Below are 26,065 nucleotides of genomic sequence, written 5' to 3' on the forward strand. Positions count from 1 at the left end.
TATTATTAAAACCGGAAAATAGCGCATAATGTCCTCCCGCTATTATTGACAGATGTGCAGCGGAAGATCCATTAAGTCTATGAGGAACCAGCGGTGTTTGGAAGACCTTTAGTTATCCCTTCATTTTTAGTTTTTGAAAGCCCAGACGCCAGTGTGAATTGGGCCTTACTCTGTCACTGTCATAAATAATGAGTGAAGTGACAATGCTGAAGTGTGACTTGCCAATCCACACACATCTTAATGCTTGAAATTTCACCAATAAGCAGGTCATGCCCTCTCATGTTTGGGTATAACTTTTCTATGTGCCACAACCCCTTTAATTTTATTCACTCTAGACATTGATGTATAATAGGGCTAAATTACACACCGCATCAATAATCCTCACTAGGATCATATAGACAAGCGATAGAATCTGATGTTATCTCTGAGGCTGCGTTCACATTTGAAGTGTGTTTACACTGTGTTTACATTGCTTTTACTTGTGAACACAGCCTAAAGCTTTTCATTGTTGGTTAGTTAAAGTGGAGAACCAGAATATTCTATTAAATCTCTTAAAATCTCCTTTTACAGACCGCAGAAATGGCAGAACGCATGGAGCAAATGGGCGAGAGTTCACTTAGAAACTTCTCCATGGATACGGAAACCAGTTTATATAACTTTGAAGGAGAAGATTATCGAGAGAAACAGAAGGTAACATTTTCCACTGCAATAAAGACTTATGACATATCAGATATCAGGCATAAAATTCTGTCAATTGGCAAAATAACCTTTGGTGTATAATTTTCATAAAATTGTGTATTTATATCTGTTAAAATTAAATGGTGTTTATGACAGGTAAATAAAAGGAAATGTGTAGTATATATTTGTACTTTTACCCGTTTTTGGATTGAGAGAGCTCAGCACTGATTCTAGATTCATCTTGTATAATTCAGGGACATTGTGGTGAATTGTGTGGCATTTGCTGCAATACATCGTCTCATGGTTTATATGGAAGAGTGAAATGCGGGACCATAGACATGCAGTGTTATTGGAAACTCATCCTCAGAGTCGTACAAGTCATCAGAGCTATAAAAACAACAAATCAGTAAATTCATAACATCTAGACAAACAGTTATTTTTAGTCACAAGAGGCGAAAATTGATAATCTTTTCTCTGACAGAGGCTGCTGTACTGCCGTCTTCACACAATACAGCAAGGCATTTCTTTTCAATACCTCTATTGTATAAAACATAGCTCTCAGTTTAAAGAGGAAGGCTGCCGCGATCTTACTGTATGCGACTGCTGTGCCTGACAGGGGGCGGCGCCAGCGCGGATCATCGCAGGAGTGTCCTGCCAGGTGACATCAGCTCAGCGGCACCGCATAGATGTGCCTGAACGTGATGACTTCACTGCGCATGCGTCCGACGCACGCTGCGCAGAAGTCACAGATCGTGGCAGAAGGAGAGAGAAGAGCGGAGCAAAGTCAGCAGACGGATCGATCATCGCTGGAGCCGGAGGACCTGCATTCTGGTAAGTTCAAAGTTTATTATTTTTTTTAATCGTGGGGGCCCGGCTGCATAATAATTAATATAGGCTGTATATGAAGGGAACAAGACGGAAATGGCAATTCTGTAAGATACAAAACCAAAGCATGTAAGGAGGTTCATCCACTTTGAACTTCTGTATGAAATACCTAAAGGTAAAACATCAAAATGAAATGTGTTTTCTTGCCTAATATGGAGAACCTCTCTCCTGACATCCCTGATTTAGTAAATGGAAGTATCTTTCATTAAAAAACAATGAAGGCATGGACTGTGAAAAGGACCAAGCGGGAATACTGACAGATCCTCAGTCACTTTTGGAGTAGATTTCCATTGAAATAGCTGGTGCTATTTCACACTCCTGCGATACAATAGATTCACAGGGATAAAATACATTTGTAGGACTGCAATATGCCGGGCACTCCTCTAAAATAAAGGATATATGGAAAACTGGTTGTCAGAGGAGTCCAGTTGTCAAGAAGTGTGTCCCTACATAGTCTGCCACTATCAGCACCTATTGGACAGTATCAGATTGTGTAGCGACACCTTTCTAAGGCTAGATTCCTTGTCCTTGTCCTAAAAGTGGAAGGAATGAACATCGGCAGCATCCAATGATGTTCTGCTGATGTTCTCGTTGTTTCCTCCAGTGATGTGACTGTCCTTATATCGACATTGACATCACAGGGGTCTGCTTAGCGTGTACATCTCTAAGCAGCAGGGAGCAGGCTGGAAAGGCAAAGCTTGTTGTGTCTTTCCATCCTGTATTTCCCATAGGATATGATGTATAATGGTTAAACAGAGGCAAGAAGGATACCTTTCCTGGCGTCAAAGATGAGCATATACAAAAACATGATTTGAACGTACCCTAGGTGGTAACCAAGTTGTCAGTCCTAGTAATAAAATGACACAGAATTCTGAAAAAAAAAATTGTTATTTTACCTTTTTATTAATCATAATGGTAACGTGTCCCCTTTAAGACTTGTATTGCAGCTTCAGATCAGCAGGCAATCATTTGCCCTCCATATATAAAAAGTTTCATTGAAACAAAGGACACACTTGGATGCTTTACTTCCATTACTGCATTGGCCTTGAATATGATGTCTTTCTTTAGAGGACTGCTGCTGACTCATCAAGTCATTGTTTTATATAGAAGAAGAGTAATGCCATTTCTTGCTATGTTTTCTTAATTGGCCACTTCAAGCCGTCATGTTGATTTGTAATTTTCTGTAAAGTGGATACTTTTCTAAAGTGCTTTTTTTCCCTGTTTGTACAATTAGCTTAGCATGTTGGAGTGGATAGAGCCCCCCAAACGGGAGCGCAAAGCCAATTATGCAGTGGATGCGTATTTCAGAGACGCCTTGCGTGTTAGTGAACCAAGGGCTCCCAAGGTAAAGCAATATTTGTTGAGATTTCTAGAGTTTAGAGATTTCAGTCCAATTGTCACTTAAAGCTTTCTCACTGGTCAGCCCAAAAATATGGCTGCACAATCCATAAGGCTTACACATAGTCTTTGCTATGATGTACATCAAAAAGAGTCTGCAGTCACAGGGTAAATCCTTATGCCCTTTACTATAGCAACATAAATCCTAATACCGTATTTTTCGGTCTGTAAGGCGCACAAAAAATCATTTGATTTTCTCAGAAATCAAAGGTGTGCCTTATTGTCCAGTGCGCCTTATATGTGAACCGTACTGACAGACAACAGCTGCCTTGAACTGTGCACAGGTCTGCCACCTGCTGGTCATTCATCCTTATAATCAGGTGCGCCTTAGACCCCTTCCACACTGGCGTTTTTCACGCGCGAGTTCTGCGCGTGCATTTGACGCGCAGAACATCTGCAATGTGTTCTTCACACACATATATATTGTTCTTCACATGCTATTTTGTTCGCACCGTTCCGCGCGTATCTCCCGACAAGTAAGCAGATGTGCCGAACATCTGTAATCTATTCTGCACTGTGTTCTGCACTGTGTTTATCTCTTAAATGATCCTGTGTTCACTGTGTTCACTGTTTTTATTCTATTCTTCACTGTTCTTCACATCTGCTAACTTGTCGGGAGATAATATACACGGGGAACAGTGAAGAATAGATCGCAGATGTTTGCAACTTATCAGAAGACATTATTTTTCAATTAAATAACACATTTTAATCCCAAACCATGGTCCCTTTGAAAAATGCTTGAGTCTCCCATTGACTCGCGCGTGAAAAACGCGCCGAAAACGCAAAAAAACCGCTAACAACATGTGCGTGAAAAACGCAAAAACGCTAATTACTCCAAGGAAAAATGGAACAAAAACGCAGCCAAAAACGTCAGTTTTTCACGCATTGCACCCTGACGTGAAATGCAACGCTAGTGTGGAAGGGGCCTTATAGTCCAGTGTGCCTTATATATGAACCTAGACATTTTAGCAGGCATTTATTGATGGTGCGCCTTATATTCCGCTGCGCCTTATAGTCCGAAAAATACTGTATTCGTTTTTTATTTATGATTTGACCTCATTAATAAAATACCAAAGCTCCATATGACAAATATATAATGCAGAGTCCATTCCAACCCTAACTTTACAAAAAATTTATTCAAAAGATCATTTGGCCCCATACATTCAGGATAAGTAAATTCAAAAGTGATCGTCTTAGAATGCATCAATTTAAAGACTGCAAGTCCGAATTATGCAAATCTAATGTTTTTTTTTGTTTTCTGACAGTATATGTGATTTCTAATATTAATTTGGAAATCGTTATATGACTGGTACATGCATTTATTATAGTTTGAACTGTGATGTAAGACACTGGGAAATGAAGAATATAAATCTTTTGCCATTGGGAATAGTTCCACTTACTCTGAGAGCATAAGTGATTAAAGATGTATATTTGCTTTGCTTAGGCACCAAGGCCACCAAAACAACCGAATATTCAAGATTTTCAGTTTTTTCCTCCAAGACTGTTCGAGTTGCTGGAGAAGGAAATCCTTTATTACAGAAAGACCATTGGATATAAGGTGATGTTTCTCAGAGGATAAAATTTCTTATGAGCCTGTAAATGCTGCATACAGGAAAGGGGTGTGATGTGATCTCTCCTTAGAGATTAATGGGGTCCTGCTATCCACACTGGTATTGGAGCTAACAGAGAATGTAGATAAGAGTAGCAAACTAATAAGGGAAAGAAGCCTGCTGGGAGGACAGGATCTGTGACATGTATGCAACACCTATAAAGGCAACATACAAGATAGGCCATGGGCAACTAAGAACATTCTTACTTTTAGACAGCCTGATAAATCTACCCCAGTATTTTTTTGTCCCTGTGACTATAGGATTTTCATAATTTTAGAAAGTCATGGAAACAAGGATTAACAATAAAACTTTGTTGCAGACATCTTGGGACTAAAGTTCAGTAAATTATCAGCATCCAGAGAGCTTTACCAGAGGTCACCGTGGTCAGAGAGGTCCATTTGTAACTAAGGGTCATCTGTAAGTCAGGTCTCCTTATGTTTGAACAACATGTATACAGATTGCTTAAAATAGTGATCTAATATAAAGCAGACCTGTGATCTACTTACAAAGGAGTGCTGGACAAACACAAGTTTGGGGCAAAAAAAGACAAAAACCCCCAAAATTATTTAGAATCAAGTTAAGTAAAAATAATAAAATTAACAGCCTGTGAAGACCTCACCCAACCAACCATACCAGCAGCGATATTTTCTGTTACATGAAATTTATGGACATGTATACAATAATGTGCTCCCAATCATGGCAACTATGTTACTTTACATAAATTACTATTCAATTGAAAAAGGAAGGAGAAAAATATAACAGTATATATTATATAGGAATGAGGATAATGGGGCAAGGTGGCATTGTTATACATGGGAAACAATTTTTTACAAAAATGTGTTTGGTTAAACTAAGCATGCTCGGTCTTGAAAGGGTTAAGGCGTGTGTACTTAGTTATGTACATGGAGGCTTTACATGTACTGCAGTGTTTTTTTTAGTATGCGGGGCTTGCAATTAAGTTTCATATCTTCACATCCCAGTTTAGCTGTATCGTCGGTCTCAATATTGTAAAAGACGTTTATATATATCTGCTATAACTTTTTTATCTGCCAGCTCCCTTTAGTGGGAACACATTTAATAAAGGCAGCAAATCTTACATAAAGTACCATAAAAGATATTATTCTGTAATAGTAAATCTGATCTTTTTCCATGGAGCACTCACAAAAAGGCAATATTCTCGCAGATAGAAGCCCAGGTGAGGATTCAGGCTTTATTATCATGTACCTGTTTTATGGGCAATGAGACTTGCCGACTTAACCCTTTTTCCAACATGACACAGGTTAATTTCACAAAGTATTGGAGAGATTTGATACATGCCCATAACAAACAGGATTATCTTGGTTTAAACTACCTACAAATGTAATATTCCATCATGGTTGTTGGTTAATCTTTAGTTACTACTTTGCTCTCTACTTAACTGAAAGTTTTAGGAGGTTCACAATCTGTACCTGACTTAAAGTTCCTGTGCTTTGTCCAGATTGGGCTCCAAGGGTGTGCATGTCCCGTCTCCTCCCGAAGTTGTGGAATTGTGCGCTAGTAAAAACATAGGGAGGCTTAGAGGACATAGGAAGCTCCCATATATGTCTACTGCCACTTTTGATAGTCTGGTAATGCCCTGTGGACACTTAAGCAGTTTTTCTGAGAAAGGACATGCAAATAAGTTTACATATATGGCAGAAGGAAACTTGTGCATTTTGGGATGTGGATCCTTATAAGTATGGGCCTGATTTTCAGAAGCATTGAGACATGACTTGGGATAATATTCAAGCCAGTAAGTCTCCTCCTGACAGAAAAGATGGAAAAGGTTTTTTTTTTTGCTTTTTATTAGTGCAGAGCACTTAAAGGGGCCTTGCATGGGGGTAAGGAGAAAAAAGAAGGTATACTTACCCTGGTACGGTTCTTGTGTGCCTCTTGTTCTTCTAGTATGGGGGTCGGGGTCACAGGATGTACTTCATTTAATTTGTGGACTCCTTGGACTAGGGGACAATACAGAGTAAAGACCCATAAAAAAATGATAGTAAGGTATAAGGAGGCCATTGACTTCTTCACCCCCCACCCCCCAGGAACTTCCGGTTAGGTGCAGGCTCAAAATCAGTTGTAACAAAGCAACAAGGGAGCAAGTATGTGTTCTTTCTTTTCTCTTCCTCAGACCATCTGATGTTAATCCATATTCATGCAAAACACATTTAAGGTGGTTAAGGTGTCAATGAACTCCTTCATGTTTTCCAGTATCTTTGCTGTTAAGAATAACATCTGTGATGTACAATGTATTTTCCTGTTTCCTAGTTACAGAACAATTGCTTATTTTCCCCTTAGCAGTATGTTCAGAATTGTAGGCATTCATGCTGCTTGGTGGTATGGATGTGTCTGCTATTAGTTGATATTGCATTATTCGCTAATAATATATAGTTTGTTATCAATTAAATCCAGGTATTTTAATGCCAAAGAATGAGAGCCTACCCGCTTTGAAGGGATTTTTCTGCATACATTATGTATCCATTTATAACAAGTTATTACTTGCACTGCCCCTTTTTTAGGTTCTTTTAGCCAGCACCACTAACCGGAGTGACTAATACATCTACAACAGGGTCCAGGGGTTGCACCACTCCAAACAAGATGATATAGTCCTATGAAAAAACTTGACGGACGGTGTTCTGGTTGTCTCTCATGTCTGCACTTAGATAATTTTGAGTGCCACATTTCCTTGTTATATCAAATGTAGCAAAGGGCTGAAAACAGGCGACCCTCTCTCTGCCATCGCTGGTATGAGGTAGAAAACAGTCTGTTGTGCCGCATCTCTCGTTTATTCTCTCCTACGAGCAGAAATGTAAAGCCAATAAAAAAACATGGGGTCTGAGGTCAGAAACAGGACATAAACATTTCAAAGAAAAGTGGAATTTCCTATAAATAAGAGTGGGACAACATGTAGCTACAGGATAATGGCAGAATAAAGCTTTTCTGTAAAGCCTATGTTCATCAAAACTGATCCCAGAAATGTACATTGATGCAGTTTAATACATTGTGTCTTGCTTTGTCTCTGTACACATACATATCTTGCATTGCAGCTTTGTTTACTTGGTTATGCTGCATACTATTAATATCCACCAGGAAAAAAAAAAAGACAAAACTGCTGATGCTTGCCTGCGCCAAGTCTCATTTTATAATTTATGGCTGGTACATTTCATTGATGTGTAAGCATTGTTGTAAACAGTCCTACTTATCTGCCACACTTCCAAAATCTTCTCCTTTCTAATGCACAGTTATTAGAGGAGCTGCAGTGTTATTCTATGTGACAAATGCCGTGTGCCGAAGTCCATCAATCCTTTTATCGGCATTACTCGGCTCAATTTCTGTAGCGTGTGTTGTAAAGTAAGATTGATATGAGTGTGAATGTATAATAGCATTGTTCCTCCACGGCTTATTCTCATTTTGACTTCTGATTTCAGGTCCCCAGGAATTCAGACCTCCCAAATGCATCACAGGTACAAAAAGAGGAACAGAGGAAGATTGATGAGTCCGAGCCGCTTGATGCTGCAGAGTCCGAAGAAAAGGAGGCGCTTCTTACCCAGGTATAAGACTATCGTTCAATATGAGGCACAGGAATACAATATCACTTTAGTGGTGGCCACAACTAGCTACACAACACTACTGGCCTCCTTCTTCAGCTGGGGCTATTGTCTTATAGATGGAAAGGGGTGACGAGGACACAGAACAAAAACTAGCACAATGGATACTTCATGTTCTGTATTGTTGGGGGGTCACTGACTTTAAACAACTACTAACCAATCATGCAGTCATGATATATCCAAGCAATATCTGTATACAAAATAAATATCTGTACTTAAAATAAAGTCAAAGGGAGTTTATCCACTCCCAAATCATCCCATTTTAAATGATGATTTTCTCCAAAATTAGGCCATTAGAAGTTAAAGGAAGAATGTATCCTGTTTCAGGGGACACCACCGTTCAAGTGTGCTTGGTGTAAAATACTGTAGTAGTAGAAAAAAAAAATAAAACATGCTTTTTAATGCATTTACAGACTTAATGACTGCACCAGAAAGGGGTCACCTCTGAACTTTTATTTCGGCTAGTCTGTATTGTTGGGATGTAAGCAATGATAAGTCTATGCCAGGTAAAGGATTGAAATTGCGTTAATGATAGGTGCACAGCAATAGCAAAGTGCTTTTAGGAAGCTACAATGCACTTGACTTGAAGTCCAGTCCTTCCTGGGGTTGTTCTACTTTTCTTTTTAAACAAACTATGAAAGAAGAAATTGCATTTGCTGATTGAAGACAATCACAATTTACAATTGCGTCTTATTAAAGATGCACTTCCTTTATAATTTCATTTCAATTTTCTGATGAAAAGATTCACCCTCATTTCACAGAACACATCCACATTATAGAACACAATAATAATAATTCTGTCTGGCATATCCTTTTATAGTGCCATAATTTCTGTGCTCACTCAAATAAATGCAACCTTAAAAAAATGTATATATTTTACAACATGACACTGAAAAGAAGCGCACGTCTGTTTAAGAACATTGCATGCCCTACAAAATAACATTGCTACAGTATCTGGGCTTCGTGTTATGCTGCTCCTCTAGTTATCCTCCTGATTAGTTTGGAATAAATCAACCACTTAGCGTTACCATTCCTCCTCCTAGATGGTCACCCCCAGTTGTCAATGTATTCATGAATTACTTAAACAGAAAAACATACAAACTCAGAGCTGACAGTCATGGGTCACTTTCATATGCAAAGTACTTGTTAATGTTCAAGAGCTGGACATGCAGTACAAGGATCTCTCCAAAGATCTTTTTATACCTAGGCCTGTGACCAGGACAAGGGGGCATCCTCTTCGCCTAGAGGAGAGGCGATTCTACCATCACCATAGACAAATGTTCTTTACTGTAAGAGCAGTGAGACTATGGAACTCTCTGCCGCAGGAGGTTGTTATGGCCGACTCTATGTACATGTTCAAGAGAGGCCTGGATGCCTTTCTGGAGAGCAAAAATATCACCGGTTATGGGGATAAAACATTTATTTAAGTCTTAAAATTTGGACTTGCGTCTTTTGCCAGCCTCACATGCTATGATACTTTGGTTACAATCTGATATAAGGATCAAAAAATGAAATCTGACTATAGTTGCAAATACTTTATTAGTTGATGCATTCTATGCTTTGTTCACATCAGTGCTATGCTGTCCATCACAAGGCAATGATGAATCTGTCCCATGGCGGACACTAGAGGCAACCAATGTACAACATTAACTTTTAAGCTGGTCCATGAAGCTCTTCCACAACTTTTCTGTTACTGGTACTGTTCTCTCTCTGTCAAATACCATGGGATCTGTGACAGAGGCTCCCGTTGCACATTGGTAGCCTTCATTAAAGCTTTCATTAAAAAAAAAAGATATATATTATAAATAGATTTACATATAGGTATACAGAGCATTGCCATTTAGTGTTTGTTCTCACAGCATAAAATACACACCAGTAAAATTGTAAATTTATGAAGTGGAGCCTGCGGCGTTCTTCACACCTATTCCAATACATGTATTATGTGTTAACATACCGTTAAAACTAACATTCTATTTTTCACTTAAGAAAAATCGGCACGAAGATTTTATATTTTTTTGATATTTAGATGATACCATAAAGATAGCCCTTTTTATTTAGAAATACTGTGGAGAATTTATTTAGACCGGCGCTTAGTCTTAATATTCCCCCTGCCGGCTCTGGCTCTTGGAAAATCAAGCTGTGAGTACATGTGTTGGTAAGCAATCTTTACCAGGTCAGACCTGTTTCAATGACTAGCTCAGATCCACATGTATTTTTTATAGGTCATACACATGGTGCTGTGTATGAGCTAACGGCCCAAGCCGCAGCCTTTTTGTATTGTCATCAGCGCATGCGCGGACCTCATGCACCAATCACGCAAAGGTGATAAACAATGGGATTGTAGCGGCCCAATATTGAATACATGTTTTAGCACACGTCCATTTCAATTGACCAAGGCACCTAAATGTCTTTTTCACTGATGTGTGTGGAAGTTGTACAAGACTCCACACAGGTCCTATTCCTGCCCGTGTTTGTGTGATATGCTTTCAATAGAAGTTAATATGAAAAATCCAGAAGTCACATGGTTGTCTGTGTGTTCCGCATTTGCTGATTAGTTGCTATTTAACACAAGCATGTGACCTTTCAAGTTGTTGGACAAGATTTCCAGCCTTCTGTTTCGCAGATCATTTTTGCGTTTCTTTTCTTCTGCTTCGCTTCTCTGTGGCATCACGTTACTACTATGTACAAGGGCTTTGCACATTTCAGTAAATGCTATTGGATCTTCATTTTGTGTTATGTTTGTTGCTAGGGTTTTACAAATTGGAATAAACGGGACTTCAACCAGTTTATTAAAGCTAATGAAAAATATGGCCGTGACGATATTGATAATATTGCTCGAGAAGTGGAAGGGAAGACTCCAGAAGAGGTTATTGAATACTCAGGTTTGTTAGTCCCTATGCTACATAAGCCATTCATAGGATTATACATATAAGTGTCCTATTTGTTATTCAGACAAGACAGCCCTGAGTCTTGTAAATGGCACAATTGATCATCTATAGTCAATTTAACCCTTATAATGAATCACAGTTAGCAGCTAATGTCTGACTAGTATTTCTTCATCTAAGACACAAAGCAGACATCAGCTACGTTACGTAGCTAATGGGATACTTATTTTCCTATATGTACAGCACATAAGCACACGTTCACATGTTTGGTTTCAGCTGTCTTTTGGGAACGTTGCAATGAATTACAAGATATTGAAAAGATCATGGCTCAGATTGAACGGGGTGAAGCACGTATTCAACGGCGGATCAGCATCAAAAAAGCCCTGGACGCAAAGGTGATCTGTATGTCTTTTTGAGGTTTGTAGAATCTGAGCAGAATGTCAACTACCATGCCACCACAAATAAAAAAATAAACCTTTAAGGGAGCACATTTATCAAGACTTATCCACTAGATACCATACAGCTTTATTAAGCTGCTGGTTTAGGCTAATTGTTTGGTAACAGTGGTTCAGGCATAGTAAACAAGAGAAAATACATAAGCAAGTAACATGCAAACATCCTTGGGTGGCTAGTGCTGGGGGCTATCCAAGCACTTACTACTAGAGCTCAGCTCTCTAGTGTACAGTTCAGTTGAATTGGGGATAAAGGAGTTATGGAAGCTCATAGTGTGACTGCATAACTGGTGGTATCGGCTGCTGATGTTACTGTGTTGCTGGAGAATTGTCCAGGATGGGGTGGTGTTTGTTCAGTAAGATCACCTCGAATTGGCACAAACATCTTTCTTCCCATACTGTGTTGAATAGGTGGCTCCTCGATAGTGCTATGTGCCTTCTTGATGATCTTGGCCAATTTATCTTTGTCTCTTTCATTTATGCTACCTTCCCACTAGACAACGGTGAAGAATATGATGGTGGCTATTGTGGACTCGTAGATAATCCTCCGGAACATATTAAGTGGATTTATAATTATGTGAAACATTCATGAACAATTGGGGCTTGCATTCTTGGGATCACTTTGAAGGTCTCCGAGTTGGACCCTCTCTAATCACAAGAACAGTCATCAGATATGCTCTGTATGGAAGTTTGATCATTCTTGTCTTATGACTGTATGGGACATACACTAGAACTATAGAGATATATGGATACATTTCATGGGAACTGTTTTCATATCATTGGGTCCCAGCCCTCAGGCTACCGCCTTCTGGTTATCCCCAACCCCATTTACAGAAATATTCCATATTTTTACTTTTTTTCAGATTGCAAGGTACAAAGCTCCATTTCATCAGTTGCGAATACAATATGGGACCAATAAAGGCAAAAACTACACAGAGGAAGAAGATCGGTTCCTGATATGCATGCTGCATAAAATGGGCTTCGATAAGGAAAATGTATATGAAGAGCTGCGCCAGTGTGTTAGAATTGCCCCCCAGTTTAGGTTTGATTGGTTCATCAAGTCACGGACTGCAATGGTATGTATACTGTTATATCTACAGTGACTGTATCATGTGCCTCTTATGGGCTTATCTTAGGACAACCACCTTTATTTTGTGTGAACTACAATACATTGTATAGAGCTGTTCAGTCTGGAAGCAGCAGGGGAGTTGAGTTTGTGATTAGGGTCATATGCCATATAGGAGAACATCGACACTAGTATTAAAACAAAAATATTTGATGCCAATTAAATCTAGTAGTTCGAAACTATCCCTTCCCCAGGGAGAACAATTACTGAATCTATGGGGCCTGACCACGTGAAGCCTTATTAATGGGTGTGAATTTTTATGATATGCTCCTCCATTCACTGTGAGCCTACCAGAAGTCACTAAGTGCTGACTCCAGCAGTGCCATGGAGGGGTGGGGGGTTCTGGTACACTGCAGCCCATACTAAAACTTCTCAAGTGCTACATTGGGGTATTCCATGTGTCAGTCTTTTACCAGTTCTTTAGCTTGTGGTTTCTATCTCTACATACAAGATTGTGATGGTTGCTTAGCAGCAGTGTAATTCTGCTTCCAATGACATGATCTTTGGGTCATATTCTTGTATTTTTTTTAGTTTCAACAAGGTTTCATTGTCTAAAAACGGGAAAATGCCTTACATTAGGTCAAGGCACAAGGTGTACCCCACGAAGGGGGATTAGTAATGAAAACAGAATTTTTTTGATACATAGCCAGCTTCTGTTGTACAAAATAATAAAACACAGGGTGGGGAAGGGGACAGAGGGTGAAGGAGAAAAGCATACAGGTAACAAGATCACAAGAACTGTATAGTGTAGAATAGACAGTGGATAGACCAAGACTATTTGTGGAGAAGTGCTGGAGCCATGTTGAGGCATAATGGACCATTAAGGGGACAGGGATAGAGCTCTCTCGAGGGTGGGGGAGCCTATGAAGTGATCCAGGGATTCCAAATCCCTTCCCACTGTGGGAAGGTGTCTGTCCTCGTCGCCTCAGTTCTCTCAAACAGCATCAGTAGGTTCATTCTGTTCTTAACCACGGTAAAGGATAGATTTCCATTTAGCTACTATGTGAATTCTAGCTGCTAAGGCTATAAATTGAACTAAGCGATGGGCTCTGTTTTTAATCTTTGCTGGTTTATCTAGTAGAAGTACTGCTGGGGTTACAGGTGTTGTGTTGCCTAACAAAAAACGGGTGAGGGTTTTCACGCAGGAGGCAACTATGGGGCAGTTCGCTCAGGGCATTGAAAGCCTCGGAAGCAAGATGGGGGTACATACTGGCAAGACATTCGGGAACATAGTACGTACTACGGAGTTTCCTAGGAGAGGTCTCTGCCTTCTTGTATTTTTTTTAATTGGGTGGACTATATTTCTTACAGACTATCCAAAAGGGACAGAGACTATCATATTCATATCATAATTCTATTTATTCAATCAGTTCCATCACACAGTAATAATAGAGGAATGCGCAGCTCAGCCTCTCTGATTGTATACCTATGGGATGGGGAAAGATCTACATCTGACAATGTCTTTATGAACGTCCTTGTGGGATTAAAGTAGTCGAATCACAACATCTTAAAAAACATTATGGCACAATCAAAAAGCCATGGTGTTTTGATCAATAAAACTGCATAGAGTTTGTTTTTTATCCTGTTTGTGTGGGTCTCTTCAAGGTTCCCTTCAAACCTTAAGAAAAGTAATTTTGAATTCAAACTTATTGGACCAATTTAGCAGTGCTACTAAACCATTAGGTCTTTTCAGGCTGTGGAAAGTGTGTAGGGGCTACTCCTGATCACAGATGTGTTTAGACCTTAGCACTTGCAATCAGGAGTGGAAAATAGTTTTAACCGGTAAACAATGCAAAAAAAAATGGTAGGCAAAAAACAAAGAGGGACATTTATTACACACTGGCATATGAGGCTGACGGCGGCTGTGCTGGAATAAGATCCTTTGCCAGGCTCTGTCTGGTGTAGAATTGCCCTGTTACCTGCGACCATTCAGGACAGTTGCAGACTATAGTTGGCCCACTCAGCCAGACATGTCCACTTGGCTTGGAGTTGACGTGAAGTAGGAAATAATTGCCATTCCTGCCGTTTCTCAATGAATTGCCATAAAAAATAAATGGCCTGGTAAATGACCCACATGGTGCTTGTTTCCAATTGTTTGCATTTATGTCAAAACACATCTGCATTTGGGAGAGGCTACTCCCCACTGCCCTTGCATTTCTACATTTCTATATGGGAACATGATGTGAACCACAGCTTATGGACAGAGATTCCGGTATATGACCCCCCCACTAATCTCATCTTAGGTGATCAATAAATTATTACTCCTTTACAATACTCCTTTAAAAATTGTAGACTTGGTTCAGGGGTGAATCCCCCAGGAACGAGCTGATCTGCGAGAATGACATCAAATTCACAATGAGAAACCATCCTTGAAGTCCCAAAAATGCAAGGACATCCAAACAACAGCATACATTCATGTCTCCACAATAAGATGTCTGTGGAGAAATCTAGTCTAAAAGCAACAGACATTTCCATTTCTTCTATTCTATTTCTAGCTTCGAGTCCGAGGCATTTTGTGTGACCCTGTTTCTTGGATACAGTAAATGTCATAATAATTTAACATTAAAGGTCGGGATATTTTCACAACGACATATGCAACCATATCCAGAAGAAAAGACACTTTCCTCCTGAGATAGGGGCTTGGTAGTGGAGTCCATCCATTGTCCGCACTTAGTACGTTCACATAATTGGATAATTATTGTAGAATTACATTTTAGAAATGTGGAAAAAGTCATTTTCTGTGTTTTTGAACTAATGCATCACTTTTAGGCTGAAAGTCAAATGGAAATAATAAAATTATCAAATGAAAATGCAGCTCAGATTTTATGATAAAAGTCCATGGCCTTTCCAAGATCTGGAAATGGAAAGTGCAGCAGATAACTGGATTTATTTTGTATGCTGTTAATATTACATGCATATCTTATCTGAGAGCACATCTGCTTATGGTGTGGACCCCGGCTACTGAGTTATACAAAGTGAGAGCTAGATGAACACTTACCGTACAGAAAATGAAGGGACACACTCTTCTGTTCTGTACATTTGCACTTGGCTCCCTTATTCACACTAGAAGCCATTCTTCAACTAGTTCTGGCAAAGGTACATTCAAATTCCCACAAAGACCAGTTTCTTATATCTATCAGTCCTGCTGTATACATACTGTAGAATAAATCAAAATACACTGCTGCACCTTCTCACACAAGAGCTGCACAAACGGTCCGGGATGGATCCAGCAATCATCCAACATATTTTTCAAGCAGATAGGGCTAGTTGCCTAGGGTATCTAGTCCACACATCGTAAAAACCATGTAACCAAAGAAAAAGAAAAAAAGTTTGATGTGCATTTTTAGGACACAATGGGGCAGATTTATCAAGCAGTCTGAAAGTCAGAATATTTCCACAGCTCAGCTTTCATTTCACCAGTGCTCATGAATATTTTAAAGGGGAGCTGTGATTGGTTGCCATGGGCAATTGGAAATATTCTGACTTTCAGACTGCTTGATAAATCTGCCCCAATATACTTTATTTGAATATTGTAAACACTACATAAACTGTAGAGTTAAAAAAACTTAAAAAGCCAGAACATACTGGACACAGGATTCAGTCCGACCCGAACTCACAAATACTTTATCGATCTTCTATCCATCAATATAAAACTTATTTTCTTTCTCCTCCGTTAGCTATATAGAAAAGACATATACGGACATAGCGTAGACGGTTTCAACAGATAAGAACCGAGAATAAAAAGTTTTATCTGCTGAAACCATCTAAGCTATGTCTTTTCTATACAGCTAATGGAGGAGATTGGGACAAGAGGAAAAACGCAGCGTTTTCGTGTTTGAATGGTGGCTTATTCCCAAGTGTGATTTCTGGTTGAAGTAGCCCATTAACCAAAATAAGTTTTATATTCCTGCTGTATACAATTTCAGTTTCCCCTAGACACGACCCTGTAACTTCAGACTTCAGACTGGGTCGGACGCCATCTTAGATTTCTGTGTGAGATTGTGCAGATAAGATTTCTTTGTCATGTGCCTGTAGCCACGCCCCTTGCAGGGAGCTCAGAGACACAGACACTGATTCACTTCCTGGCAGGAGATTGTGAGGAGAGACAAGCTGCAAACTACAAGTAGATAAGTGATCCGGGGAAAGGGGGATGCAGGCACATATCTGTGAGACTGAGAACAGAGATGTAGCAGAGCTACATTTGTAATAGGCTATCATGCATGGATCTCATGAATCTCTGATCTGTCTCATCTCTCTCCTCCTATGTGAAAGTGTATATATACCTTGTACCCAGATAATCTAACAACATTGTCACCCAACAAAACTAGATAGGTCATAATGGGGGTCATTTACTAAGGGCCCGATTCACAGTTTCCCGACGTGTTACCCGAATATTTCCGATTTGCGTCGATTTTCCCTGTATTGCCCCGGGATTTTGGCGCACGCGATTGGATTGTGGCGCATCGGCGCAGGCATGCACGGGACGGAAATCAGGGGGCGTGGCCGAGTGAAAACCCGACTGATTCTGAAAAACCGCCGCATTTAAAACAATAAAAGTGTCGCTTGGGATGCGCTTACCTTCACTAGGTCCAGCTCGGTGAACTTGAGTGCGTTCAGATGCTTTTCAGCGCAGCAGCGCCACCTGGTGGACGGCGGAGGAGCTACCTTGATGAGTCCCAGCCGGACCCGAATCCACCGCAGAGAACGCGCCGCTGGATCGCGAATGGACCGGGTAAGTAAATCTGCCCCAGTGTGTCTGCTAGAGAGGCCCCGTCCACACCCTGGGATTTTGCGCTGAGCACCATAGAGAGTGATAGGATCTAAAACAGCAATAACACTGAGTAACATTGTAAAGTAAGGTGCTAAAATGATCTTTATTGTGTTAACATTACTAGGGGATTGAGGTGTGAGAATTTTCTTTAGTGGGAAAACACCTTTAATATGACCCCAAATCCAATCTTTACATCAGGTCTGATGAAGTGAACTTACAGTACTATGGAAATCTATAATGCTGTAGAATCAGATCAGTAGACCCCCAGGTGGTATGGGATTAGAGGGCATAATACAAACATATGGTTATTGTAGGAAGCTTTAATGTTACTGCCTATTAGCTAACCTATAAGCATATTTTAGATATCCAAGTCTGGAACTGTATATGACAGCATTTTAACACAATATACTCAGCTGCCATCTATACGCATCTGGACTGCCACTAGAGGCTGCTGTATACTAAAAAATAATCCACATCTCATCCGGTTTTGAAAAACAGGATTTTGTCTTTGTCCTCATTTTATGATTTTTTTTTTTTTTTGCTCGAGCTATGCAATCAAATAAAACATAATGTGAATGTATTATAGAAACTATAGAATAACATAGTATTACATAGTGTCTAGTGTATGATATTATCTTTGTCGTGTTGGTTTATAGAAACATTGAAATGCAAACGCTGAATGTGTCATTACTATGAGAATGTGGATAGTGATGTAGATTTTGTATACTTTTTTTAATATTGGTGCAAATATACACCAGTCACCTATACAATGAAATCCCCCCGCCCAAGAATGTTTAGTTTTCAGCTACACATACACATACATCTAAAACTGCAGAGCATTGTCTGTTCGGACAACTAAGTATCTTCACAGCATGAAAGCAAATCTCTCTAATGCTGCTGTGTAATCTGCAGACTGCATATTATAGGGCAAGAGTAGCTAAGCAGATAGGACACTATACAATGTAAAGGCACTGCTCAATATAAAGGCAACATGTTATAGAGCAGGATCAGCTGAGCAGATTATAAATAGTTTCCCTTTGCAGGCAGCATATAATAGAGCAGAAGGAGCTAAACATTGTACACAGTGGGGCTTATTTACTTAGAGTCCTGCGGCCGCATTTACGTCGGTTTTTACGACTTTTCGGGGATTGCGACGGGGAATGTGTCGCAAGCAATCGTTTTGTGTGACTATCGCGCCGGCTTTCACGCGACACAAATCGGGGGGCGGGCCGTTTGACGATCCGATGGATTCGGACTACCAGCAGGATTTAACATATAAATTTGTGTCACAAGCCATGCACTTACATGCACCAGGAATAAAAGGGTGAACTCTGACTTGATCGGGGAAGCGACACATGCAGGAAATCTGTTGCAGGATCTTCATGAATCGCGGCAGAGTTCATCCTTGTTGGATAGTCTGCATCGGCGATCGCGCAGGCACCGGGTAAGTAAATGTGCCCCAGTGTCCCTTAGCAGGCAGCATATTAAACAGCAAAAGGAGCTGAGCAGAGAACACTTGCCAAATTTTCCATCTTCCATAACTACAAGTACTGACTCCTCCTTTGTTGTGTAACATATCCCACCTGTTGCAGGTACCATTGTTACAAAATATAGTGCGGTACTACCTTCACGTTTATTGCTTTGTTGGATCGGTCTGTAATTTTTAGTCTATGTGATTTGCTGCAAAATCAAAAGAAGCACACTACATCCAAAGAGTAAAACTAAACACAATGGTCCTCATTTATCAAAAATAGTGAAGTCTGTACTATGTGCAGTTTGCCTGTTTAGTGCGCAGGGGGCACCAGATTCATGAATTGTGGCGCATGTTCTTCATGAATATGGCGCCCCCTGCACTGCCCCAACAGAGTGTACCAACTTTTTTTGGTGCACCTTTAACATAGAGGGGCAGATGTATTATCGTATACGCCAAAAAAGTGTAGGGAAGACACTTTTTTAGGCACAAAAGTGTTGTGGATCATTTATAATGCGCTTGCGCCAGAAAGAACAGATGTTTCTGACTATTCCGACTCGTCCGTCTTTTTTGGCGCAAGTGGCCGTGGCCTATATTTTCCACATCATCCGCCACATTTATGTGGACTTTGTCTGCATTTTTAGGCAAAATTTTTGGGGCAGAACAGACTAGGAAAAAAATGGTCTGAACTCAAAAGAAAAACAGGTGCAACCCATGTAAGATTTTGGCGCACATCTCATTTGTGTCGGCGGTTTTATGATGCCTGACTGATTAGTTCCGTCTGTGTGCTACTTTAATACATCGGGCTATGCTTCCACTCGTCGGATCTCAGATTCCGACAGTCGAGGTTTAATAAATCCCCCCCAGAGTGTGCAACACAACACAATTCTGTCGGACACTGCATGGTAAATGTGTCACACGGTCTGGCACGGGAACGCCCATTTAGGTGACAAAATTTGTGCATCGGGTATAGTGAAGCCGTGATACATATGTGGCGCTGACACTTCTTAAATACATGTGCAAACAATTTGCACTAGAAAGAACGTCATAAGATTATTACACAGCGGCAGCACGGCCACATTGTGCATCTTATTCCTTTTTCTCTTGTTCTTCGCTATAAAAGGATCTGGGGAAACCATGCCCGTGACATCCATATACATTATGCACTATATAATATCCAATTCTTCGTATTTTAGGGGGAAATAAGTTTAAAGAAGTGACTTCATGGTGCTGTCTGTCTCTTTTCATGCAGTGACATGGAGTACTGGTTGCCATGACTATGTTTGGTGACGTTTTCATGTTATTTTTGTATGGCCTAGGGAGATATAAGTGCTGTTATTATCTCCATCGCATCTGTTACCTAACATAACGCCTATAGTACGAGTTACATTAAAACTTTGCAGGATGCGAGTAATAATGTAACGTTTCTGGACTTTGCGTACGGCGTGATTCACTGCATAATGTGTCCATTCTTTGTGCGGATCAGAACTAGAAGTTCCCCCTGAGGTGCGAGGGGTCACGGGCTGACTCTGCGCTGCTTTGCCGTACTCATTATTAATCATCTGCATTCAGTAGCCACCATCTCTGGAGGACAGTTTTGTAACATTTCCCGGCCGAAACCATTAATCTTTTCCCATATAGTGTATGTTCCCGGAGTAGTGCACTGCCTTCATTTCTGTTCCAAAGACTTAACATTGAGATCAATAGACTATTGTAATATGCTGATTAGGTTAATTGGTAACCAGGTAACTGATTCATCTTGCGCTGCTGTGAAGTATACTCACATAGAAGCTGGCAAACATTAACTGGCATCTGACAAGGTGAGAAGTGATGTACTGCACCCCCAAAAGACCTGCAGTCACCTCTTAAATGCTCACTGGGGTTTGCCTATCTTATGCCCTTTACAGGGATACAGAAACATAACCCCCCCCTCAGTCTCCGATTCCCTAGCCTGCGCTCAGCTACTAAACTTAGACGTTAAAATACAGGCTCACATAATCCTGTGGGGCAGTCCTGTCCTTGCCCAACCGTATAAAGCAAAGGTTTATTCCCCGTGCGGACATATTCTTACTTGCATATTTATATAAAAACCCTAGAACTTCTTTATAAGGAAGATGAACTCATAGATATATTGATTTTAGGCTTTTATATCCAGCAACAAAACTTTTAATAAACAATATGGCCATTAAATGAAAGGATGCAGTCATTTGCAGGGTAATGATTGAACAATCGCAACCAAAGAGGATCTACTGATGTGATTAGTATGTGACCGTAACATGTTCTGCAGCACATCTCCACTTTGTGCTCGTACACAATGGTTGGTTAGGAACCATAAAAATCTGACAAAACTTGTGACAAATGAGGGTTATCAGTTAGTGGTTTGTTCCTACACAGTCTGACCCTGATCAGTGCTGCCAGTATCACACTTTTTACAAAAAACGCCCCTTTTTCAATGGAACTGGTAACACCTAGTTATCAATTCTCAGAGGAATAATAGAGGAGCAGCACAAAAAAAGCATCAGAGTGTTAAATCAAACACTGGTGTGTATGGAAAATATTCATACCCTATACATTTTTTACTCTTTGTTTCATTGTTGCCATTTAGTAGAAAGAAGTTCTTTTTTTGCTCAATAATGCACACTCTGTTCCCCATCTCAACAGAAAAAAACAGAAATCTAGATATTTTTGCTAATTGATTGAACAAGAACAAGTGAATTATCACAAGGTCATAAGTATTCAGCCCCTTTGCTCAGTACTGAGTAGAAGCAGCTTTTGAGCTTGTACAGCCATGAGCCTTCTTGAGAATGATGCAACAAGTTTTTCACACCTAGATTTGGGGATCCTCTGCCATTCTTCCTTGCAGAATCAAACTGTAAGCTCTTGTGAGCAGGGCCCTCACTCCTATTGTTCTGTGTAACTGTTTGTACTCTGTAATATAATATTATATTTGTATATGTCCCCTACGATTTGTAAAGTGATAGCACTATGTAAATAAAGATTATTATTATCCTCTCCAGTTACCTTAGGTTTGATGATGAACGTCAATGGAAGCCACTTTCAAGTCCCTCCTGAGTAACCCAATTAGGTTTAGTTCAGAGCTCTGGGGCAGTCAGGGATGGTCACAGAGGTGTTCTGAAGACACTGCTTTGTTATTTTAGCTGTGTACTTAGGGTCGTTGTCTTGGTCCAGAGTCTGAGGTCCATAGCACTCTGGAAGAGGTTTTTACATACCGCTTAGAATTAACACCAAAAATTTCAATCTTCATCTTATCAGACCAGAGAATCTTATTTCTCATAGTCTAGGAGTCCTTCATGTGTTTTTTTGCAAACTGTATGCAGCTTTCATTTGTCTTGTACTGAGGAGAGGCTTCCGTCGGCAGCCTCTGTCCCAGAGCCCCAACTGGTGATAGTTGACTTTGTGGAAATTTCTCCCATCTTCCTACTGCATCTCAGCCAAAGCGATATTGGGCTCCTTCTTTACCTCTCTCACCAAGGCTGTTTCTTACGATTGCTTAGTTTGACCTGGACGACCAGGTCAACGAAGAGTTGTGGTCGTCCCAAACTTCTTCCATTTAAGGATTATGGAGGCCGCTGTGCTGTTGTGAACTTTGAGTTCTACAGAAATTCTTTTGTAACCTTTGCCAGATCTGTGCCTTGCCATAATTATGCCTTTGAGCTCCTTAGGTAGTTCCTTAGACCTCATGATTCTCATGTACCCTGACATGCACTGTGAGCTCTTATATAGACAGGTGTGTGCCTGATTGAAGGAGTAGAACCATCTCAGGAAGGATCAGAAGCATGTGAGTCATGACCCTTCAGTTTTTTTGTTTAATATATTATCAAAAATATCAACATTTCTGATTTTTTCTGTCAAGATGTGGTGCATAGTGTACATTAATGAGCAAAAAACATACTGCAATGAAACAGAGTCAAAAATATAAAAGGAGGTCTGAATACTTTCCATACCCCTTGTAATTAAACAAAAAAGAAAGATGTGTTGGTTTAGATGAAGAAGAGAGAGGGAAAAAAAGAAGGGGGTTGACTGAGCGGCAGAAGCACCAGTAAGGGTACAGAGTAGACCTTGTATCCATCCAAGAGATAGCAATATCTCTGGGTAACCTAACAGGAAGTCCAAACGTCCACACAGAGAACAAACAGTTACTCATGCCCATTTTGCAGAGGAGATTAAATCCTACATCTTTGGATATCCTCCACTGTACAGATCCTCTCCAGCTAAGGGGAATGCAGTCTCTGGCTGCACACAGATCTTGTCAAAAATCAGAAAAGACTGTGGGAGTTCTGCCTGACACCCTCCCAAAATTATTTCAGACTGGGACAGTCCTGCAAGATATGAGGGACAGTACTTGGAGTAGAGTTACACCTCCATAAGAGAGTCATGAGGAGAGATTTCCCTAAAGATAAACAATTCGTAATAGTAGGACAGACATAGACATTAGACTATTCCAATGTGCAATCAGTTATTTCTCTTCCATGATTCGGGCTCAGAGTATAACATTCTAGTTAAGAAACCAGGTAGATTTCATGTGACAGGGAAGGTTTTATGTGTGAGTATAAAGGATCCTGACAGCTATCCCTACACTGTATCTATGTGGAAGGACAAGCCACATAGGGAATGGTAACACTGAATATATATATATATATATATATATATATATATATATATATACAGGGAAAGACAGTTTATAGTCTGACTGACTACCAGAACTCCTAACAATAGAGGTCAGCGAGCACCAAGTGTTGTTATCATTGCGTTATCCTAGACATTAATATGAGGATGTTTCCACCCTTCCATATTCTCGGAGCAATCGTACTTGTATGCTGATGAAATCCAGCTATAAACCCCAGATCTGAGCAAATGCTCTTTAGTTAATAGCCTCTAGATTTACACGTCAGGTCATTTATGTTCTGTAGATTGGCTATATCATTTATTAATGCCCAGCAAATTCTGATTCCATTATTCCGTTTGTCAGGAACTGCAGAGACGCTGTAATACTCTTATATCACTGATCGAGAAGGAAAACCTGGAGATTGAAGAAAAGGAGAGAGCTGAGAAGAAGAAGAAGACCCCCAAGTCGGTAAATACAAATTTTGTATTGTAACCAGGGTTAAGTCTAAGTGGATCTGAACAACAAAGACCTATACGTCTTATATTAATATGAATTATGGCCTATGCAGTTACGTTGTTGAAGAAATCTTTCAAACGTTCTGAAATAATCACCTGTATTGATTAGTTAAATATTAGGAAATAATTCTAGATTCTGATGATTTTTTTTGTATTTTTTTTTTCAGTCGGGCAAAAGAAAGGCGGATGCAGCAGACTCTGGGAAGAAGGATACAAAAAAAGCCAAATCTTAAAGTGCTCTGTAGATCACTGCTACCAGACTGCCACTTCTATACGCCATCATATAACAATGCTTCTTGTGAAGTTACCTTGCAATGGTTGTGCATACCCATCACTTCCTAGTTACAGTTACATGTGCAAAAATGTGTATATTTTTAAATGTCTACCTTAAAAAAAAACATATTATATTTTATGCTTCCCAGTATTTACATCTTCCGTATTTTGTGAAAATCATATATTTCATATTATAACGTTCCTTGTGTTAAGCAAGTGCAGAGGGTTTTAGCTTTTGTATGTTTTATACTGTAGGCAGTGGCTTTGAAATAAAAATCTAAATCAAAACACTATATGCAGATTGTTTTGGCTTTGAGTGAATATAGAACTATATATAGTATACTGCAATATTTTTTGGAGAATTTGATATTTTTTTCGAAAATTTTGTTTTTATGAAACTATTTGAAGAGCATTAGTTACATCTCAGACCGTTACCAAACTCCATAACAGTAAAATGAAGGATTATAGTGCTTGATGAAAAGTCTTAAAAGTCATTTCTCATAAAAAGACTTTTCAGGATTTTTTACAAATAAGCTTCAGTATATTGATGGGTTAGTAATGCAAAAATACTCGGACATTTACTTACCCTGTCCTGTCGCGATCCCCGAGGTGCGTTGTCTGACGAGGATGAAGTCCGTTGTGATTCACTAAGATCGTGCGCCCGATATCCTGCATCTGTCGCTTCCCCGCTCAGGTCCACCGGAGTTCACCTTCTTCTTGCCGGTGTATGTAAGTGCATGTCTTGCGACACAATTAGAATTTTAAATCCCGCGTTTAGTCCGAATCAGTCGGGTTGTCCGACGGCCACGCCCCCCGATTTGTGTTGCATGAAAGTCGGCGCTATTGCAACAAAATCTGATCGTGTGTGCCAGAAACGAAAATGTGGTGTGCGGACCCTTAGTAAATGTGCCCTACTGTGTTCATGTCTGATGCTTCTGAGGAACACACAATGCTGAGCAAGATACAGATTTGCTAACACAGATTTCATCAGGCCCTATAGTACCACAAAACATTTATTGAAAAATTTTAACATTTTAATATTATACCTTAACCTGAGGAGACTGAGAAAACAAATCTCCTCCATAAACAACAAACAGTATCCATTAGTGGAGTATAATTGTGCTTCAATAATCCCCTTATATATTACTGCTGCCACCGTTCATGAAACATAACTTTTATTCCATCTCATTGCTCTCTAAAGATCCATTCAAGTAGGCAGGAAAGCTCCTTCATACAGTCTGCTCCGCCTCCTCTTGGTCGCTCACTATCCTTTTCCAACCCACACTCCGGTGACGTCATCCTCCTCTGTGGAGTTCCCGGTGACACACAGGGCTGGCACAGGCCTTCATTATGGGCATACTGCACATCTGCCATTTCAGCGCCTCGTGAGAGAGATTTTCCGTTTTCCTACTCGCTCCTGCGATGCACTGAAGTGCCACATGTGCAGTTTGTGTGTCGACCTGATACATGGGAACAGGAGCTAGCGAGAGAGGGGAATAAAGTGGCGCATGTGCCTGTGCTTGTGGAGAAGTCTGGGACTCAAAAGAGGAGGTGTGCTGGAACTCCATATCCATTTTCTACTATTGCCTCCATGCATTTACATCACTGCAAGTAGTTTGTTTTTGTCAGATTGAGAACAATGGATAAGAATGAGATGGAATAAGAAAATTTTCTTAAAAAAGAAAAATCCTATACTCACCTTTCCCCGCTCCTTCAAAGCAGCAGCAATCCTCTCCTCTTCCCTCTGC

General features: G+C 40.1%; 1 protein-coding gene across 3 annotated transcripts in view; it reads left to right on the plus strand.

Moving 5' to 3' along the window:
* The window catches only part of SMARCA1 (SNF2 related chromatin remodeling ATPase 1), a 71,663-nt gene extending 47,053 nt beyond the window's left edge, over positions 1–24,610 (plus strand). Inside the window, exons 16-24 of one of the 3 annotated variants that reach the window (XM_072124184.1) lie at positions 571–690; positions 2,798–2,908; positions 4,406–4,519; positions 8,018–8,140; positions 10,947–11,079; positions 11,359–11,477; positions 12,398–12,610; positions 23,893–23,997; positions 24,212–24,610. In XM_072124184.1, the coding sequence (XP_071980285.1) occupies positions 571–690; positions 2,798–2,908; positions 4,406–4,519; positions 8,018–8,140; positions 10,947–11,079; positions 11,359–11,477; positions 12,398–12,610; positions 23,893–23,997; positions 24,212–24,277 (1,104 nt within the window). In that variant the 3' untranslated portion in view covers positions 24,278–24,610. Of the gene's footprint in view, positions 1–570; positions 691–2,797; positions 2,909–4,405; positions 4,520–8,017; positions 8,141–10,946; positions 11,080–11,358; positions 11,500–12,397; positions 12,611–23,892; positions 23,998–24,211 lie in introns of those variants that run through there. The other 2 variants (XM_072124185.1, XM_072124186.1) reach the window with 2 other exon arrangements.
* The last annotated feature ends 1,455 nt before the right edge of the window (positions 24,611–26,065 follow it).

The sequence above is a fragment of the Engystomops pustulosus genome, chromosome 9 (genome assembly GCF_040894005.1).
Source record: "Engystomops pustulosus chromosome 9, aEngPut4.maternal, whole genome shotgun sequence".
In the NCBI taxonomy this organism is placed as follows: Eukaryota; Metazoa; Chordata; class Amphibia; order Anura; family Leptodactylidae; genus Engystomops; species Engystomops pustulosus.